The sequence below is a fragment of the Anneissia japonica genome, unplaced genomic scaffold (genome assembly GCF_011630105.1).
Source record: "Anneissia japonica isolate Jap-2015-1 unplaced genomic scaffold, ASM1163010v1 scaffold287600_len331809_cov165, whole genome shotgun sequence".
Lineage (NCBI taxonomy): Eukaryota > Metazoa > Echinodermata > Crinoidea > Comatulida > Comatulidae > Anneissia > Anneissia japonica.
The window spans coordinates 222071-244423 of record NW_022703713.1 but is presented as its reverse complement, the minus strand read 5'-3'; the positions used below and the strand labels follow the sequence as shown (position 1 = coordinate 244423).

The 22353-nt window shown below is 35.4% G+C and overlaps 2 protein-coding genes across 3 annotated transcripts in view; one reads left to right on the top strand and one right to left on the bottom strand.

Moving 5' to 3' along the window:
* Positions 1 to 832: 832 nt before the first annotated feature.
* Positions 833 to 12800, top strand: LOC117104510 (gamma-tubulin complex component 4-like). 2 transcript variants are annotated; one of them, XM_033245367.1, is made up of 15 exons: positions 833 to 1016; positions 1631 to 1781; positions 2688 to 2794; positions 3464 to 3654; positions 4419 to 4611; positions 5329 to 5500; positions 7056 to 7180; positions 7378 to 7534; positions 7877 to 7990; positions 8811 to 8913; positions 9720 to 9897; positions 10055 to 10189; positions 10532 to 10645; positions 11038 to 11177; positions 12002 to 12800. In XM_033245367.1, exons 1-15 carry the CDS (start codon positions 942 to 944, stop codon positions 12048 to 12050), a joined length of 2004 nt encoding a protein of 667 aa, XP_033101258.1. In that variant the 5' UTR covers positions 833 to 941; the 3' UTR covers positions 12051 to 12800. The 2 variants fall into 2 exon arrangements, with proteins under 2 accessions (XP_033101258.1, XP_033101259.1); XM_033245368.1 differs by lacking the exon at positions 833 to 1016 and adding an exon at positions 1042 to 1184.
* Positions 12801 to 13627: 827 nt separating this feature from the next.
* Positions 13628 to 22353, bottom strand: part of LOC117104503 (acid-sensing ion channel 1C-like) — a 15978-nt gene continuing 7252 nt past the window's right edge. The window contains exons 6-12 of the mRNA XM_033245355.1: positions 21985 to 22125; positions 20941 to 21058; positions 19476 to 19548; positions 18179 to 18236; positions 16139 to 16215; positions 15388 to 15463; positions 13628 to 14525 (exon numbers count right to left, since the gene is read on the bottom strand). Coding sequence (XP_033101246.1) covers positions 14301 to 14525; positions 15388 to 15463; positions 16139 to 16215; positions 18179 to 18236; positions 19476 to 19548; positions 20941 to 21058; positions 21985 to 22125 — 768 coding nt within the window. The 3' untranslated portion in view covers positions 13628 to 14300. The remainder of the gene's footprint in view (positions 14526 to 15387; positions 15464 to 16138; positions 16216 to 18178; positions 18237 to 19475; positions 19549 to 20940; positions 21059 to 21984; positions 22126 to 22353) is intronic.

Sequence of the window (22353 nt, the reverse complement as noted above, 5' to 3'; positions counted from 1 at the left end):
TGAATGTTAATTAGAGACGAAGTATTGTTTAAAATGTTGCAATTAAAGTTGTTAGTGTTTTTTTTTGTATTGTTTTACAGTACATCCTATCTGTTGTTCCTTTATTTTGTTGGCAACATTTAAAACAGTAATGTGTAAGGACTATTGAGTATAATTTAGCGTCAACAGATAAATCAGATTGTCTACAAAGAGTCCAGCTCTCTAACTGGTCATGATGATAATTACATACTTTCATAAGAGATCGTCCTACCTTGTCTGATGATAGTGACTGACCGTAAAGCCCTGGGCCCCGTAATAGCCCTGGGCCCTAGTGCTTTGCACTGGCTGCACAGAGTGTAGATACGACACTGTATAATAATTTCATGCTTTACATATTAATTGTACTGTAATAATATAGTTTGGGGAACAACAACAACAACAACAACTTATCCAATAAAATATATTGTGGATACCTCGTACATGTTTGTTTGTTTTCATTTTCCTGTAATTTTAGTATTCAGTATTTTTTTACCAAATTATAAAGAAAAAGAACTTGAAGAATGGTGGGGAGTCCAGTAGCCTAAATGAGCTAGGCTTGTACAGGAAATTGGCCACCTGGTCAAATGAAAAAAAGGGAAAAAATAAAATAAAATTGTGCAGGGCAAACAGAAAAGAAGCACAGACGTCACAAAACAAAGAACATACAGGCGAGGCAGTGTAGAAAACGAAATGTATGAAAATGAACAGGTTAAGGTTATAAGGAATATAAATATACATATAAGTACAGTATAACTATAAATACAATAATCAAATATTAATAACAGAACTATCTCTATATTCAAAAAGAGGGCAGCATTTGTTATTCTGTTCAGATTTTTCGAAAAACAGAGGGAGAGCTAAATTCTGTAAAAAGGCCGCAAATATTGTTATTCCAGCACCCTCCTTCCTGGTTGTAACGAAAAATGCATCATGAACTTCTTCTAGCATTGAGTGGATATACGGGCAGTATATTCGTTCTACGTAATAATAGTATTGAGGTTCGTTATACCACAGTACAGCAGGCTAGCTAGTAGGGCTCTAGGCCTAGGCATGCAGCGGTTAGGTCAGGCGTATTCGACTGCTGGGCCTAGACACCTACAGGGTTGTGCTTTCTACTCTAGGTCTACGTAGCTTATATTATTTCATTTTCCATCTTGATTTCAGAGGTAAAAAAAAAATGTTTCAATTTTTTTCAATCATATAATGGTAAAGAATAGTCTTTTGAGAACATTTTCCAGAAAAAATTAAATGTGATATGACCCTCCGTTATGGAGTTATGAATTTTTAGATAACATGAGAATGAGGATAAGAATTTAGCCTCAAAGCTTATCTTATTTCTGCTGGTTACGCACCACTGACTTGGGTTGCTTGTCATCACTTCAAGATGTCTACCGATTTGTGGATAAGGTGTATGGATGGCAGCACAAGCAAGGGAGTCAGGTTTTGAAAGGTCACTGTTTTCTGCTTCAAAGTTCTTGTTTTTTTGTTTGTCATATTGGGAGGGGGGTGGGACGTTATTATTCAGATAGGGAGGACGGCCATAGACACCCACAGTACAAAACCTGCACAACAAGCACTGTGTTTTATTTTTATTTTTTTGTTTTGTTTGTAGGTTGCTCCTGATCTACCGTTCCTTCATTGCAATGAGATTGCACTTTTGAATCGCATGTGTAAACTTGGAACACATTACAAACAATTTCAAGATTTTATTGCAAAGTATTCTGGAAAGCCATCATTACCTTCCACTGAGGTTCCTAAAACCAGTGAGTTGATAAAAATGACTCAAACTTATTTTATGAAGTATTAAATTCTCCATAAATTTGTAATGTAAAGACAAAATACAGAAGCCTCAATTAAACCAATGTTGAAGCTGTAGATGGTGATTAAAGCTACGTTCACATCAAGCTCGGATTCCGGTCCGGAGTCCGGAGAAAAAATCGTGAAAAATGGGTTCAGTGGTAAAGAATAGGACTGTTCACATCAAATTCATACGATTTTCAATCCGGACTCCGAATTTGGACCGATGGATCTGAGAGCAGTGTATCCTAAAATCATACTTTTTTTTTTTTTCTTGGACCAATCAGGAACAAGCTTGGTTGGTTCTAACCAATCGAACGCATACATACTTAACCCAAACAACCGTGTTCCGTGCACATTGTGAACGTAGAATTAAAAAAACATAGCAACTCACGATTTTTTGTCCGGGCGCCAGACCGGATCCGGGCTTGATGAGAACGTAGCTATACTCTGTTAACATAGCAGACAGAATAAAAAAGGTAAAATAATAGGGAAAGGAGGAGGGGAGGTGACCTTTAATAACTACATTTTACAAATGTGTGTGGGACCACAGGTTGAACATATTTTATCGTGACTATCACGCCGAATGAGAGACATGGCAGGCCTGCAATAGCTCCCCCATTGCCTAAATTTGACCTTTGATTTTGTTTAGTGGCTGTGTACTAATATAGGGACATTTGTATACACCTACTGTAAAGAATGATTGATCAATCAAAAACCAAACATCGTTGAATTTAGGCATTTATTAAATATTTTTAAAAATAACAGTTAAAACATTAATATTAGTAATATTTAATTTTTTATTATTTTAACATCTATACAGATGTTTCTGAAATATTTCAATATTTATTTTCATGCATATTATTTTTTAGCCCCTGAAAATGAGCTGAAAGATGGTTTGTACATAAGGGCTTTGTGTGTAGGCCTGGACAGTGTGCTGGATTCATACAGAAAAGTTCTACTAAGATTAGAACAAGAAGTAATAAATTTCTTTGCTTTTTACTCACGATAAATATTATCACTATCCATGGTAATTAATAGAATACACAAGGTACAGGGCAACAGGAGGAATCATTAGAGTGAGGGGAGGGGGGAAAGTGTCAAGGATGAGCAAGTACAAGCTGTCCCCCAATACCTGTATTTCATTGCTTGAAAAAAAGAAAACATTATTCTTAATTTGTTAACCATTCTGGCACTGCAAACATAGTAATAGATAATATAATTGAAATTCAAAAACACAAAAAGACACAGGGATGTATAATTTAAATTTAAAACTCACAGTATATTTCCTTTTATTGTTTGGCTAAATTGTCCACTATTTTCTGAATATCTGCCCTTCCCCAAAATTACAGTCTTAGACTCATCAGCTGTACTAGCCAAGAATTGTTTAGTGGCATCTGTATTTTCACCAAAAAAACTTCCCAAAATGTGGTTATGAGGGGATTGATGAATCTATTTTTCTCTGCGGGCATTTGAGTTTTCCCATTCTTCTTTTGCATTCGGGTCAATGGTTGTATAAATGCAATTATCACTATAATCGTTAAATTTATTGAAAGTCTAGGAAACTTCTAATTATAAAACTTAATCTTCTTGGCTGGGTGCTTGCTATTTTGAGAGTAGGCACCAATTGAACTTCTTTCTTTGGCAGGTCCTTCGAGATGTTCATTTACCTCTATCGCACATCCAGCAAGCTTTGGAAGAATTCCACCCAGTATTCACTGAGCTCTCTGTGTTACTTGATCAACTGATAGCTCGCCGTGTACATGGCTGCCATTTGCTTGAAGTTCTTCATCACCGTAGTGTCTGCGGCATTCCTCATGTTAGAGACACCATCCTCCAGTAAGATATTGAATGAGGATTTTTTTTTTCTGTTACCACATGAGTTTGGTCTGACAAGCATACCTGGTAATTTGATTGAGATCTTTAACTACTCTAACAAAATGTTTTAATTAGTAGTGGAGGTAGGCCAATCTGAATTTTTTTTTCATGAGGGCTGCAAGCACACTTAGGGCAAAACTTCGACATTTCTTTTGAAAAAGTCTTCATACACTGCTTGACTCTACTTAATGCTCAATTTTGATGCTGCTTTTTAGGCATTTGCCTGTTTAAGGGGGTTTCCAGCCAGTGACTTTAGACAGGCCACACACATAATTTTTATCTAAATTTTTGCCAGGCTGAATTTGGCCCGAATGATCCACCTGTACCCAATAGAAATTTTGATTATTATCCTCTATAAACTGTAAAATATATTAACACATGAATGAGAGTGAGTGAGTGTGAGTGGTAAAGAGATGGATTGAGATGAATGGGTCATGTGCTGAGAAGGGAAGATGATGAACTAGTGAAAAGAGCATGGGATCTGGAAGTGGATGGTATAAGAGGAAGAGGAAGACCAAAACTTATATGGAAAGATATGGTGAAGAAAGAAAGTTGTAAAGTTGGTCTAAATGAGGAGGATGCTCAAGATAGGAAAAGGTGGAAGATGGGAATGTCATCATGGCGTGAAATTCAGTAACCTTTCGTAAGAGGGAAAATGCTGACGTAAATAAATGATGATGATGATGATGATGAGGTGTTAAGCAAGATCTTACTATTTGTTACAGAATAACCCAGATTTGTCATTGTGTAATGTACAAGCAGCTGACTGCCTGGCTCCTGCATGGCATGTTGTTAGACAAGTACAAAGAGTTCTACATTCACCAGGTCCCTAGGCAAGTGGAAGAAGAGGTTAAAGCACAAGATGTAGCATCATTGAACACCCCTGACATCCCAGATAAACAACTCCAAGAAGCATTGGTATGAAGGCTCTATGTATTTGCATTCACATCATAATCATGACTGTCTTAAAAAAAAAGATAATGTTAATGATCATGTTTAATGCCATTATTATGCAAACATAATTACACTGTTACAGTATTTACTGCTTGTGTAGGGAGATGGTACAGTCGTAATGCTTTTATTTTTCAATTGAGAAGTTGGAAAGCATTCTAATTCAAGGGAGGAGGACATTTGGCTCTAATTTCTTGAAAATTTATTTAAAAATTGGAGAAAAAAAGAAAATCGTATATATCTGAGAGTGCCATTTCCAGCCATCATTCATATGTCATTGAGTTTTTTACCTCAGCCTCAACCATTTGGTGGCTGAAGTGTTCTACACCTTCCATCTGTAAAAGTTCCTCCCTGGTCCTCCCTATTTTGCATTCCTTTACCCACCACTGGCTAGACACTTTCACATTGTTTTATTTTTTATTTTATTCAGTTCGAAACCAACAGCGATAAAAACCACCACTAACAGGTTGAATCAAAACGTAATAAAATATATGTCTGTGTCATTGCACAAATCATTTTATCAACGTTTGCATTTTATCACCCCAGGGTGCTCCCCAGGAAGCAGAAGAGGTTTCACTTGTATGATTGAGCAGTACTGTCCGAAGGTGATAGGTGCCCTATATACAGTAAACCCTCTAAATAGAAAGATATATGAATAGGCTTGAAATTGTTTGGCTTCCGTAGAAATTAACAGAAGAAAGTTCATCAAGTGAATCGTGTCAATGGAGTTTTGCTATTAACCCTGGCATGCTGCCAAGCTACATCCCTACACGAGTGGCTGACAAGATTCTCTTTGTTGGAGAAGCCGTACAAATGTTTGAAAACAAGAAACAGAAAAGCTCATCTAAATACAGAGGTACGTATGCAGTGTGTTGTCAACTATCAGGGCCAACAAAAACGGAGGGGGTGGGGATGAGGAAGCTATCAGGGCTTTGTATCTGCATATTATCAAATATTTTGATAAACATATTACCAAATATTTTGATAAACTCCAAATCCTGCAAAACCGTGGAGCAAAGATTATTACAAGATCTTCACGTTGCCAATGACTCCAGTACTCAAGCCTTGCAAGACCTTAATCTACTTAATCTTAAACAAATAATGCACAATACTGAAGCAATAACTATGTATCAAATCTTCAATAACAATGTTCCATCATATCTTTCTAACCACTTTCACTTAAGAGAAAATAGTTATAATACCAGACTTGCCAATGGCATCAACTTTAACATTTCTGAAGTGAACACCGGGTGCAAGAAAAATAGCCTCTCATATCATGGTGCTATGCTTTGGAATGACCTTTCCGATGAACTTAAATGTTCTTCCAATCTCCATATTTTCAAGCAAAGTCTTCATAAAAAAATTTTTATTTTATCCATTGTCATCCCTGAAACTTAGAAATACCAGGTTGGTGTCCGGCGGTTGATAGTTTCACTGGTAGTTAAGATATTATGTTTTTGTTGTTTTCTTTAACTTATTTTGTTTTCAATAATTTTTTATTTTCTGTTAAATGTATGGCCTTGCACGGCCTTAATGAAAAACACCCATGGGTGATTCAAGTGTCTCCGTGTTTAAATAAAGTATATTATTATTATTATTATTATTATTATTATTATTATTATTATTATGATGTGTATAAGAGACAGATATTATTATTATTATTATTATAGTAAATAGCTTTCTGGATCCACCCTTGATCACACTGCACAATAATTCCTCACAAGGACTACGGTATTCACCAAAGACACTCAAAACTAACTACAAAGACGTCCTTTAGAAAAATAATGACATGGTAACCATAAAATCCACAACGATTGCCTCCTCAACTTCCCCATTCAACAATGTACCTCATCGCCACCTTTCCCCACTTATTTAGCACTGTGCGGAGCACAGGTATATGCTATTATAAATAAATAAATGTTGTTCGATTTATAAACTGTAGTGCATACCGAAGTCTCAAAGCACTCAAGGTGTGGACTAGCTCATACTGTAACGTGCATCTCCCCTAAGGGTCTCTTCATGTCTGAGCTACCAGTAAACTGGTACCACCTATCCCTCGTCTGTCCACAACAGAAAGATGTACATGAACCATATTGTGTACACTGGGCCTACAGTTTATAATCCTTATCTGAGAAGACTTGTCCCAGAACCATATGCGAGCGTGCCGTTCGAACCAATGCTGATATTATGGCTGTACGTTGTGGCGCCCATGCCCTCACCTCTCGGCCATTCGACTCACCAAGCATAGCAAATATTACAGGGGATACAAAGACTGGATTTATTGGTTCAGCCAATCAGATGGACAGAAATGTTATGCAACACATCATTATGTACAAGATGACGTGTCCCACATTGTCAGAGATTAAAACACTTTGATGATTGTTAACATTTTTGTTGGTAATTGTTCTCAGGTTCCATTCTACAAGCCCAAGAAGAAGAGTTTTCCAGTGATTTTTACAGACTTCAACAACAATCTATGTTTAGTCTTCCTGCATTTGAAGAAAGTATCGATAAAATCCGAGGATGTGTGGCCCAGGTAAACTATTTTTGAAATCACAAATTCTAGAAAAAAAAAAGTTGTTTTTATCATTTAGTGTATTGTACATGTATATAATCTTTGTTATGAAAACCATTGAAACTGCAAACCAATTCTAGAAATAACTTGTTTCTATCATTTGGTGTATTGTACTGTGTAAACTGTTCATGGTTTTTTAAATTGGAATGAATTTTCAGCATTTATGGACTCTAGTGGTAGAAGATTCAGATCTGCTAGGCCAGCTTAACACCCTCAAAGACTTCTTTCTTCTTGGGCGAGGTGAACTGTTCTTAGCTTTTATTGACCATAGTCAGCACTTACTTAGGGTTCCACCAACACCAACAACAGAACATGGTAAGAATTCCTTAAATAGTAATAATCACTTAAATCACTTCACTCATTTTCCACTTCATCATAAAATTAATTTGTTTCCCAAAAAATATACTTTTTATTTTTTTGTAATTGTATATGGTACATTAAATGTATATTCTGAATGGGTACATTGCAAATAAAGTTTCAAAATAGTGTGGTATATATTTCAAAATTAAGAAACCAGCTTTCCAAAATATAACTTAAAATATTGCTGCCAAATATATCTTCAGACGTAGAAGACTGTGTAAGGTTAAACCACTTTTGAATAGGGGTATTTTTTAAAAAATGAATTTAAAGTTTAATTTGTGTTTGGTTTATACTCAGATGTGAATGTAGCATTCCAGCAAGCTGCCCATAAAGTTCTGATGGAGGATGAAGCACTGTCAATGTTTAAACTCACCATAGCAACCAAGCCCCAAAGCAAAACAGCTGGCAAGAGTAAGTTAATTGGATACAGATATAATGCGACCCTGACAATTTCTGTCTCCACAGCGCCGAGCAATGGTTTGTGTAAGGCGTGCCATTTTGGTGGTACGCACTGGAGTGTGAAGCCCTGTTTGCGACACATTCGCGCACTGTACACACATAAGTTACACACAGTCTACACAATGTGTGGTCAAAATTGGCTGCATTGGCACGCATTTACACGCAATGGCACTACTGTTCTTGTTTACACATAGGTTAAGTATTGTTTGCACATTTTTCACGTCTACTGTAAGTTTTCCACATTGATCCGACGACTTTGCGCATGTGTGAAGTAGCTAGTCATGGCAATTTTCAGTCACGCTTTGTCCCGCTTTGCGGCATGCTACATATACCAAAGACTTTAAACATTGGCACTCCGAAGTGCGCGCCATGGTGGGAATGAAAATCGTGTAAGTGTCAGGGTGGCATAATTGTGGTCAATTATTATAATTATAATGACCTAAATTGATTGTTGACAAATGTATTGTACATCTGATTTGACAATTCATTCACTATTGATATCTAATGATATATATTGATTATTTATATTTATTAATTATTTATATTGATTATTGGTATCTTGATTATTGATATTGATTTTTTTATATCAATTGATTATTGATATCAATTGATTAATAATATCAATTGATTATTGATATCAATTGATTATTGATATCACTGGATTATTGTAGCTTAATTCACCAGTAGTGATGCTGCACTCTGTCTGCTGCATATGATTTATTATTGATTTTAATAAATTATAAATATGAATTGATTATTGATTATTTTGCAGAGCCTGAAAATGTTGGGCAGACGTCAGGCTGGTCGTCGTTGGGTATGGCTTTCTCTGTCCAATGGCCACTACACATTCTCTTTACACAGAGTGTATTGGATAAGTAAGTAGCCAATATCATTTATTTTGTGGTAGTTGTGTAACTTAAGCAAAGTGCATATAAAATCTGGGGAATATAGCTGATGAAAATATTTATAAACTTTCAAAAAGATGATTAATGATGTTGGTGCTTGTTAATATTATATTAGCAATATCAATGTTGTTTTGTTCTGATTTTATACTTATTCTTGTTTGTGTACAGGCTATAGAGGCCTGTGTGTGCTTTATATGTTTAATCTTAACCAAATTACAAGTGGATTATAGTGAGTGATATATTTTGACAGTGATTTATAGCTATGTATGTATTTTCTAATGATTTTGATATTACAGTATTGTGTTATTAGTAATGGTGATGACGCTGATAATAACATGACGACAATGATGATGATGACAGTGACGATAATGATAGTGATGAATATGATAAAAAGGTGATAACAAAGATGAAGATCGTAATGATAATATTAACAGTGATGATGATGATGACGCTCTTTTTCTTTCTCTGCTCCTAAACTCTGGAACTCTCTGCCTCCTCAATTACGTATCATTTCTGATCCGCAGTTGTTCAAATCTACTCTTAAATACTTCCTCTTCAAATAGTTCAACTTCTTTCTAACATCCTCCAGCGCCGGTGACAAGCCAGTTTTGTTTGCTTTAATAGGCGCTTTAAAAATGTGTATTATTATTATTATTATTATTATGACAAGGATGATGGTGATGATAATAATGATGTTAATGATGATGACAATGTTGAGGATGTATTATTAAGTATAACGTCAACAATTAATGGAATAATTTTCAATTTTTCTTAAGGTACAATACAATGTTTAAGTTTTTGTTGAATGTGAAGCGAGTGCAACTAGAGCTTCAGCAATGCTGGGCCACACAGATGCAACAGAAACATCACATGTCTCAACGATGGGATGCAAACAAGTGGCGTCTTCGCAACAACATGGCATTTTTATTAGACAATCTTCAGTACTACCTACAGGCAAGGAATCCTGCTGCAACTGTTTACCTGAACTAATCTATTTAAACTTAACCTAAGCCAATCAGTTGACTTTCATAAACCAATTTGATAACCTTAACCTAAACCTCTATTTTGACTGCCTAAATCTATTATTAAATTTGAAAATCTGTCTTTCTAGGTCGATGTCCTTGAAAGTCAGTTTACTGCGTTGATTCAAAAGATCCAATCGACACGTGATTTTGAAGAAGTCCGCTTTGCTCATGATCAATTTCTCGCATCACTCATGGCTCAGTCTTTCCTACTTATGAAGCCAGTAAGTTATACATTTTTATTAAAAAAAGATGCATGAAGCATCTTAGGCATCATCAATAGCCATTAGGAATTTAACAAAACAAGACGACAGACTGCATAACTGTCTAATTTTCTTTAAGTTATCCTAAATTTCTAGGACGCCAAAAAGTTATGGTTTTGTATTAGTGAACGTCATAACATAAGAGATATATAAATAATACCAAAAAAATAATAATAATTATAATCTCAGATGCTAAAAAAAAAATTGACTTTGCTTTGAATATAGAAAATTTTGGTGAAGTTTCTTTTTTTTACTAAGCCAAAAATTGTACACTAAAACATACCATTGTTTTGTCAATTTTAGGTTCGTCATTGTCTGAACGAGATATTAGATGTATGCCACTCATTCTGCACGCTCCTGATGCAAAGCGTAACCATGACAGCACGTGAGATATCTTACATGGAAAGAATTGCACAGGTTAGTTAAGATCTATTTTTTAAAATTAAATTTAAAAATCTGCATAAATAAATTAATTTAATTATTAAGCATAATATTATTAAGCTGTTTTTTGATATGCAATTCTTTTTTTATTTGATATATTCCATTGCATGCTGATTTGGTACCAATTGAAATAAAACTAGGATTGGAGCTGTATTTTGGTGGTTTAGATGCTTGCCTTCTAATCTCAAAGTCCTGTGTTCTAATCTACCAGGTACCCATTTTTACTCTTGGGTGGAGAGAGACAATGTTAATGGATGGAAAGGGATGTTTTGCCCAAAGACGGAAACAAATTTAGAATTAAAGCCCAGAGCCTTTCTGCTGATCCACACTATTTTTAATTCAAATACTGTCTTAATTATTTGTTTAAGGGCTTCAATCGACAATCGTCACTGCTGTTCAAAATTTTAAGCGGTGTGCGTAGTCATCAAACAAGTCCGCATCTCAGTCAGTTCATGTTGAGGTTGGACTTCAATAAGTTCTATAGCCAGTCAGGAGGATTACTTGGAAGGTATGTCCTCAACTGCTTTGATATAATTTTAAATAATTTATTTCATAAACTTGCTCCTCATTCTCACTCACTCAGCCTCCATCCTTCTCCTTTTTTTCTTGATGATACTCCTGTCATGCATACTCTGCTCTGCAATCTGCAGCTGCTTATCATCTTACTGCTGCATGCTTACTCATGCTTCTGCAGTTGCCACTGGCGTATTCAAATGCCCCCCCACCCCTATATTTTTTTAATTATTGTTATTAAATGGAGAAAAAGAAAAAAAGAATAATTGTATTCAAATTTAGGCATGAGAGTGCCATTTCCGGCTATCAAGAAGTGCCATGATCATAAATTTAACTTAAATATTTGAATTAAATGTCTAGTGTTTAAGCGCCTTGAGGTCGTGTCAATGTGAGGCGCTATATAAATCCAGAATTATATAGTGCTGTAAACTGTTGGAACTAGTGGTCTAGACCCACCATCTGTGACTCTCCCTCCCTGGGCCCTCTCTATTTTGAATTCCTGGATCCACTACTGGTTGCTGTCCACTCTGCTCTTCCATTTTCCAGTTGTTTCTTCTTGGTGTCTTTTCAGGAGTACTACAGCCTCTACAGACTCCTATTACTATCACAATTATTTTATTAGTGAACTATGCTATCATTATCCACATCCTGCTCTTTTTTATTCTTTTCTTGTTTAAATCATAACTCAAGTATTTGTGTAACAGCATTCAGCAAATGCATCTTAATGCATCAGTTTTAAAGCTCATTACCATGTAGGCAAGGCCTAGCTGATTTTATTATAAAAAATCGACTATTATGGTAAATCGTCTTATATTTCAGCTTCACATATAGAGGAACAAGTACACAAGATCAAAATAAATCATCATAGTTGTAGATGTTTAAAGCCAGACACAATACTGCGGCCTCAACCAATGCGATTTTATGGAGAACGCCACAAAAGGTGCTCAACGGATCGTTTTTAATGACCATCAGCGCAGAATGTAACAGAAAATGAGCAGATGGCATCGTGCTGTCTAGTGCTCGCTGTGAGCGGAGTTGGATTCGTCGTATTTGCCATTGTACGATGCAGTGAACACCTGGATTAACGTCAGGTGGCCTGAAATCATCTACAGAGATTGTATAAATTTGTTTTTACCAGTCTTAAGCTGATAACTTGGTTCTTCCTTTCCAATCCTAGGGTCCTGTGTTCAATTCCTGTTATGGTAACAAGACCCTTTATCAAGAACAAAAACAACTCCATTTTGCAAACCTGTGATAATGAGTATTTAAAGCATCTTGTTTGTATGTTTGTTTTGCAAAAGGATTGCCCACTTTGTAAAGTGATTAGTTCACTATATGCATCCTTGGCCCTGTGTGCCTAAAAATTAATTACATAACTAATTCACAACAGACATGTTGAATGTAGAAGTATAATCACATAATATATGTATTGACTTTTTCTGTACTAAAAGATACTCTATTAAGTGAATTAATATTTTTCCCTTTACTTCTCTGTTTTTAATAAAACATTAAAGGAAGATTATGAACTATATTGCACTCTGTAAATTGTTTTGAGAGTGAGAAGTGACTTTCAAATGTTTCCATAATCTTTCTTTAAATAAAACAAGAGAAAAGAAAACATTAAATTTCTGTTACTATTTTTACTGTCATTGGTTTTACAAAATAATTTATATTAACCAAGATGTTGCTGCATTACTGTAAAACCTTGAATTTAAGTCATGGGCTTTTTTTTTTTTGCGAACTTTGGATGGGCTTCTTTTCAATCTTAACATCAGACTGTATCATTAAGTCACATAAACTACTGTATAAACCAAGCTTGTTTTTAATTCATGCACAGTGTATGTACTGTACTATCTCGAAATAAGCCTATGCTATCTTGAAAAGAAGCCCATGGGCTTCTTTTGAAGAGTGTGACAGTCGGCCTGAGAATTCCACCGCAGGTTACTCCCATCAATTTGCTGGTACCCATTTGCAGCTGGGTAGACTGAAGCAATGTACCTGTAGATAAATTGTCTTGCTTAAGGACACAAGCTAAGGAGTGAAGGATTGAAACCCCCCGACCTCGAGTTTGGGGAAATCAAACCGTTTCTACTGCGCCAAACTGCCTACACTTACCAATAACCATGCAACAGCTTATATACACAAAATAAACATAGTGACATGTTGAAATGACTTATTCCATCTGTATCCATTTTAATACTCTAAAACATTACGTTAAACTCTCAGAACCAGCAGCCACTATTGCATAATAATATACGATATAATATAATTAAATATAAGTGTAATAAAAATATAGTATATATAGATATAACAAATAATAATGTAACATAATATATTAAGATCTCATATATACACACAGATATATATATATATGTATATATATATATATATGTATATATATATGTATATATATGTATATATATATATATATATATATTATATATGTCAAAACTGAGTTTCACTATATAAAAATATATATAAACAAATAGATAAATAATAACCGTGCTAGTTTGGTAGTAATATATCAAGTATAGCTCATCAACGAAAAGTTCATTTACAGTATATCAATATTAAAAAAGGTGTCTTATGCTCATATATCTGACGCACTGTCTTATACTGTTAAACATCAAAGCATTGGGCAATATTCAGTACAGTACTATAAACACATTGAAGCAGCATAGGTCTAACTGAATGAAATTGTCAAAATTTTGCTTATGCTCCTACCAACAGTTGTGTCTACTGTAATGCATACGAAATGTATCTGCCTAGTTTACCCAACAATATTATAATATATTGTCAACTGATAAGATGACTGTACTTTCTGTCTAACTTGGAATGAAATGGGTAATATCAGCGAAGTAAAAAAAAATTCTTACATTTCTATTTTACATATTATGAGGCGTGTGCAGTGGATCGTTTTTCGTTCAAGCGGCGTCGCGTCGTTATGCGTTCACAGAGAGTGAAGAAGTATTCGTCGGCCGTGGGTCCTCACTCAGTTTGAACTTGGTTTAGCGACACTCCCTGCTTATCCCTGCTGTACAATGGGCGCCCTCATAATACACAGTACCTATTCCAACTTAAGTCACTTCTGACACGTAACTAATGTCCTGTTGTCTTTCTAATTATCTTGAGAAAAAGCATCGTTCTGAAAATCATTACTTGATGGATGTACATTAACAGTATTTTTCTTGTTGATTTGCTTTGCCTTTCTCCGTCGAATCAGTGCTGCGCATATGTGCTTCACAATGTCGTAGAAGCATTCTAGAAACTCTAATAGTGTTAGAGCTGACATGCCAATCCACAGGCCAAGGTGTCCGCCAACATTACTTATTAGTGATAAAAACTATTTTAAAGAAAAAAGATTAGGCATTTCTCGATAAATTGATATAAACTATTGGGTGCAATTAACATTACGATATGTGTTTGCCTTGAGCTATAATTTTATGTGTATGTAATAGGCGATTTAGCGTTTTGCTAGCTTTTCCTCAGGAAATCAATATGCTAAACATTCAGAACATGTTACACGTGGTATGTTGTACTAAACAGGCCACTGCAAATACAAGATCTCTTCTTTTTTATATTATATTATTTCCTGTAAGATATTTTTATGTTTATGTGTGTACCACAACAGAAATGCATTGTAGATGGTAGGTCATTCTCGAATACGTTATTTTATTAGGTTTGGAAATACAAACCAGCTGTAGAAGTTAATGAAATATTTCTTGTTTATATGATATTGTTGGTCATTGTTATTTTTTATTGTATTTGATTTGGGACCCATCGGGCCGGGGTTCCCTGGCTTTATTCGTGAGAACGCTACTGAAGACTATTATTAGAATATCAACAACAATGTTATATTGTGTAATAATAAGTGCAGTCGTGTAATCTGGTCTAATCAGGGGTGGTGACGGGGGCAGAGGTTCCCGAAGGGTGGGCCGATGTCCCCGACGAGAGCAAAGTGGGCGTGGTCGGGCGCCGCTCAAAATATTTCTAAAGTGGTCCTAGGGTCAAGGGTTTCAAAGACTTATTTAATCGATTTGTGGTTTTTCTCCCCGACGGGGGTGGGGAAGAGGTTGGAGCCCTCCCGACAGGGGAGAGTGGGAGCCCTCCCGACAGGGGAGAGTGGGCGCCACCCCTGGGTCTAATAGTAATGTAATTTATGATAATACTGTACGTATAATGTAGCTACTTGATGGTCTACTTACTGTGTACGTTGGTACCTGTTCGATATAATCGTACTGTAGGTTTTCGTAGTAAATGTTCAATTTGACAAAGTTTTTTCTGAAAATAAGTAAATGATGTTAACAAAATATTTCTACTTAGGATTATCATAAGTATGACTGGTGGTGTAGGACTGGGTATCAGTGTGAGCCGGGGTATAGGACATGATCGGTAGTGTGAGCCGGGGTGTAGGACATGATTGTTAGTGTGAGCCGGGGTATAGGCCATGATTGTTTGTATGAACCGGGTATAGGACATTGTTAGTGAGCCGGGGTATAGGGCACGATTGGTAGTGTAAGCTAGGTTATAGGACATGAATGTTAGTGTTTTTTTTTTGTTTTTGTTTTTGTTTTTTTTTGTGCATGGTTGGTAGTATTTGATGTTGGGCATCATTGGTAGAGAAACATGAGTTGATTAGTTTGGAAGTATGATTGGCAAATTAAAAATTCACCATGAATAAGCCCTAAGATCGGGAAGTATAGTGAACCAATTAACTGGAAATGATTACAGGAGTGAGGAGCCAGCATCAAAGTTTACCCACATTAATGAGAAAGACCCGCAATCACATCCTTGAAGCAGACACCGGAATAGAGTTAGAAGATCTCAAAACAGCATTGAAGAAAGGGCAAAACCCCTGAAAAGCCATCATGGTTCGAGGACACCACACGGCTTAGGTAAAATGGTGGGAAATTATCCGAGTTTCTACATACTGTACTAAAATTAAATCAAACTTACTTTATGTAATCTTCGGTATCCAGTGTGTTGTTAACAGCAAATAATGGGGTATCCTTTAATTTTTCCACAACAGTGTCCTGAATGGAAGAACAGCAATAATTATACATTTTACCATTCTATGCAAGGAATAGCAAGTCATCATAAATTATTATTATCATCATAATTATTATTTTATTATCATTAATAATCATTACAATCAATACCATTGTCATTGTCATTGTTATTAATCAGTCTGTAAGTTATTATTAATGATTGGCTCCTGCAAGCAGTAGATGGAAAAGCCATTTTTTTTTTTTTTTTGTGGATATGAGGACCAAGAAAAATGTCCTAGACCAGATATTCCAAAAAAAAACAAACTAATGAACTGCTCTGAATGAAACTTTTGTGAAAGTTTAACCACGTTACAAGGAACAAATCACCACGTGTTGGTGACGATCCAAATTCAGCTGTGAAGTTGGGGGTCATTTTAAGTGCTAACTTAACCAATGGAGCAAAATCAAACTTTGCCGAATGGTTTGTCATGGTTCAATAAAGAAATGATTAAATTTTGGTGACGATCCGGAGTACGGTGTGGAAATGAGGGTCATTTAAACGTAAACGTCCCAGACCAGATATCCCAAAACTGATCAACTGATATTAATGAAACTTTCTGGAAAAAAACAAATTATCATGTTACAAGGAAAAAAACTATTGAATTCGAGGATCACTTAAAGTGCAAATCCCAGACCTATATATCTCTATAAAAGTATCAATGTACCTATAAACGCAAATTGCGTTCCAGTTAAACGCAAAATTACTGTGAAATGCATGAACAATTCTCGCTCTCAATCACTGAATTACCATGATATTACTCAAGGAAGATGAACTAATAATGCACCCATCTGCACCTGGTTGACTCATATAGCGCGCAATGGTTATGAGTCTCAATGTACCTCGCTATTACCATTGCACAGCAATACTTTGTTTTGTACTATTAGAAATGTTTTTTTTTTGTTTTTTTTTTGCGTTTTTCACTTTATACTGTTATACTTTATAATGACTTGATTTGTTGCAATTTCAACTTTACTTCTCATTATAGCAATGAGATATGGATGAACGATTTTTGCTTCAATCACTGATCGCTACTAAAAATAAACAGACTTACGCAAGGTCGGTTCATATGCTTGCAGTGGTTATGAGTCTCGCATTTCACTCTCGCTATAGTTCAAATCTTACTAACGTCGAGTTACTTTCCCTGTTTATTTTAACTTAATTTTTTCCTACGAATTACAGTTGTTTTTTCTGACTGGCACTTTGGTCAATTTCCGTGCTAGAATCTTTTTCAAATATTGTCCAGCAAAGTCCAAATCAACGATGTGCATATTATAAAATTTGACATCATTTTAGATATAATGAAATAATTTCGAATATTATTCATAATATGTAAAATGATGTCAAATTTTATATGCACATTCGAATTTATTTCATTATATCTATTAATTTTGGTCTGTTTAAATGTAAATTAAAGAAAATATTTTAATGATTTTTAACCGTTTGATATTGTTGTATCATTATTATTATTATTATTATTATTATTATTATTATTATTATTATTATTATTATTATTATTATTATTATTATTATTATTATAATTATTATTATAATTATTATTATTATTATTATTATTATTATTATTATTATTATTCATTTTTTTCTGGGAGCGGCACATCTCTTAGATGACAGTGGTTCCGCTTCTGCTGCTCCCTGGCTCACCTAATTATTCTTTGTTTGTGTATTTCGGATTTTTTTTTTTTTTTGTATTTGTAATGTTTTATATTGTTATCTATTTTGCCAGAATGAATAAAAATAATCTTAATAATAATAGAAAAATATTATTTGCAGTTATAGTTCGAGTTTCTCTGACGTCGAGTTAATTTTATTATGTTTCAACAAATTTTATTTTTGATTTTATTATTATTATTATTATTATTATTATTATTATTATTATTATTATTATTATTATTCTTACTATATTATAATATAATTGCAACATACACTTACCATATAGTCAGTTCCTGGCCACATTGATGAGGATATGCTGGTTTCAAATAAAATCTCTCTGTTGACAACAAAGAACAACAAAATTGCTAAACATTACATAATATAGTATATTAGCGGGAAAAATAAACAAGAACATTTATTTTTGGTTTTTCTGAATCAGCATAGAGTCTCCGAAAAAAATATCCATCCCTAGGGCTTGGGTAATTTTTTTACAGCTCCTTAAAATTTTGGCTTAAAATACCCTATTTTTGACTAAGATGGTGGTAAGAGAAATAAATTTATCTTTTTGTTTGCTTGTTTGAACTTTGCTAATAGTCTTCACTCTCGTTAAAAAATTGATCGAAAATATTACCGTACGTTATCACAACAAATTTCATGCTAGCGTCCATTTTGGCAGAAAAATATTTTTATTTATGTTATCAATGCAAACTCAAAACAACGGTATACATACAGCAATGAAATAAAACACATGTATAATTATGTATATTTGGAGTCAATGTAAGTTAATATACATACAGTAAATAACGAGTCAGATGGTATCAGATATTATGCCACAACATGTATCTGAAAACTAGTGAGTAATTTAGACTTTAAGTCATGCTCAGCTAGCTGGATCATGATGACGAGATCCAAGGAGGTATGTATTAGACAAGTGTTTTAGGTTTCAAGTGTTAAAATCAAATACTTAAAACAGGAATTCATTTATTCAAGATGCAATATTCAATTTTAATTTTATAGCAAAACGCTAGGTTTGTGTTGTATTAATCTTTGCTAAAATGGCTGGTCTGTCTCTGAGATAGTACTGTACACATAGTAAATTTTTAAACACCGATTAATGACTTTTTCACTATTACTATTTTAACTTGTTAATATCTTAACGTATTTATCGTCATTTCTAAGTTTTTTTTGTATTTGTGATTTTTCATGTAATTTTATCCTTTTTAATTAACTGTTGCAAAGGAAAAACAAATTTCCTATTTTAAAATGGGACAATAAAGTGTTCTTGAATCTTCACAAAATGAAATAGATTCTGACCTTACACTGGCCTTTGGATTCACCAAACGCCTTTGTGGCCTTTTTCAAATTCTCATCTATTACGGTACGTTTTCTCAGCCTATCGGAAAGTGGACTCCCGGGCAGGGGTTTCGGCCTCTGGCCGCAAGCCGAATTCTGGATTTCTCCCTCTTCCGGAGAGCGCCGTCATTATTCTGTACACGTCACGAATGGGGCCGAAATCCCTGTGATGTTGGAAATCGATACTCACGTGCACACTTATTTACGATGATATTATACTTACTTGCATGCCGGTCCACATCTGCAAGAGATATTTCCTATTGTAATCCGATTTTTAACATTCTCCATACACCTCACTGATTGAAAAAACAGAATGAATATTAAGAATGTTCCATAACACTTTTTCAGACTTACAATGCGATTTGTGTTTTTGTTTCCTATTAATACGAATAAACACTGTTGAGATTGTGTGTTTGTGTAGATGGATTAACAAAAACCTCATTATTTTCATATATTTCCATACCTTTCATTTTTTTCAATATCTTATTTCCATTTTAATAGATTTTTTTTTACCATGTCCAGGGCATCTTTCAGTCAGCGTGGCGTCATTTGAATATTTTATTCGTTGACATTATTTTCTTTATTTTTAGCTTACAGTATCGGTTGCCTATCTAATTATTACAGGATTTACAAATTTTGCTAATCAATTAGCGACTGCAAGCGACTCACGAACAGAAAGCTCATCAAACCGACGATCATGAGGTTGAGAGTCCGAGTCACAACAGTTGCGCCAACCGAGCGCTTCCACATCCAAACCACAATACTATAGGCTGTTTTCCACTAGGCGAATTTATTCGCGCGAGTCGAAAGTGTCGGTTCGCTTCCTGAACTCTGGTTGGCTGTGCAGTTTTTTCGCTTCGCAAAAAGTAGGAACAGTTCGAGCTACCGATTTCGTTGAAGCGAAAACTCCTATAGAAATGTGAATGCGCATGTGCAGGAAGGACGCTTTCGATTCGCGCGAATAAATTCGCCTAGTGCAAAACCCGCTTTAAAGGCCGTTTTCCACTAGACAAATTTAGTCGCAAGAATCGAAAGCGTCGGTTCGCTTCCTGAGCTCTGATTAGTTGTGCATCTTTTCGCATGCGCAAGAAGCGACGCTTTCGATTCACGCGAATAAATTGGCCTAAAAAAAACAGGCTTAAACCAGTACCAGAGTGCATACGTCCGCCTTTTGCAGGGATACCGAACCAGTAGGCCTACTTGGCGTGTATACATTTAAAATTTCCGAAGCATAAAAATCACGCTCTATACCCGGCTCCACCGGCTCCCCTATTTCAAGATACCACACTGTTCCCAACAATATGCAGGTCGTGCACAGGCGATTCCAATATTTTTATTTGTGCACTAAGGTATGTTTAAGAAAAATCCTTCGACATTTTTCCCCAAATGATAATCATCTTTTTATTAGATTATTATGTACCATTCCAATAAATTTTATAATGATTCCTTTTACGCAACCTTGCTACCAGACAGCCCGACAGACAGCACGACAGCCCGACAGGCAAAACACATAAACCTCTTTGGCGGAGGTAATAGGGAGCATTCGATTGCACGACGGAATTGACACATAACGTAAGGACGTCACCAAAAGTCTTCTGCGCATGCGAGAACGTTCAGTTCTCACGTTCTCATCGTCCACGTGTATTAGGCCTATATCAATTTCACCAAATCTCTGCGTTGTGCATTACCTTGACCTGCCTCTTCTCTTGAGCAAATCGGTGTTGTTTCCGGAAGGAAAACGTATCTAGGATCATAGCAGCCACAGTTGTTAAATATTTCCATATGCATGCAGTCTTTCATACAGGCCTGGATATGAACAAACAAATTAATTAATTATACAAATATTTAATATTTACTGGGTTGAGCAGCATATACCGTAAAACCTCGATTGGAAGCCCTGGGCTTTTTTTTGTGAACCTAGGATGGGCTTCTTTTTTCGAGGCTATTTTTGCAAGTAAAGTGGGGGGGGGGGGGCTGGGGGGGGGGGGCTATCTCTTCTGTAAATTTTGGAAATTACTACTATAAAACAATAGGCGGCTGTAACTTCAGTCGTAATCATGGAATGTATCAACCGGCATTAAATCACCTAAACTACTGTGTAAACCAAGCATGTTTTAACTTAATTTTGTTTCATTGAAATTCATGTACAGTGTATGTAAATTCAATTTCTGAAAATTGGTTTATGTTTTATCTTTATTGATGATATTTTTAATTTTTATGTAATGGGGAACCACTCCATAGTTGATTAACTTCGCTTTTTGGTTTTCCTCTCTCTTGTTTTTTCTGATTGTGTCTGTTTGTTTTTGTCTTTCGTTTGTTTGTTTTGAGAGAAATAAATGAAATGAAATGTACTTTACTATCTCCAAGGAGGTATTTTTAATACCTCCTTGCTATCTCGAAAAGAAGCATATGGTATCTTGAAATTCGAGATTGGCTTCTTTTTAAGGCTACTTTAAACAAACAGAGGCGGGGGGAAAACCGGGGGGGGGGGGGGGGGGCTTTAATTCGAGATGGGTTTCTTCTCAAGATTAAGCCCATTGGTCTTCTATTTGAGGTTTTTCGGAAGTTCAAAAATATAGCCTATAGGTGATCTGGATGAACAAAATGGCCGCAGTACGCATTCCTGCGGTTTCACATCAGCCCGAGTGATAGCTTTACGAACAGCATATGTACTAGTCAAGTAAATTTCATAATGAACACACCACCGATGGTGACATGCTGATAATACGTACTGTCATATTGTAATACACATGTCCTTGATGTATCACATGTTTCATTAAACATAACATGAACTGACTACATCGCCAACGAATTGCGTGGATCGATCCGTCTGGGGGCTGTGTCTCGAGACAAAGCCGAGGGACATCGTACAGCTTTCATTTCACCAAGGGCTATATTTTGTACTATGAACCGATTAAAGCCCAGTAAATATTTGTTTTATTATAACACTACAAGGCAGGGGACATCTAGATGTGTATAAGAGACAGGGCGTGTATACATTTAAAATTTCCGAAGCATAAAAATCACGCTCTATACCCGGCTCCACCAGCTCCCCTATTTCAAGATACCACACTGTTCCCAACAATATGCAGGTCGTGCAC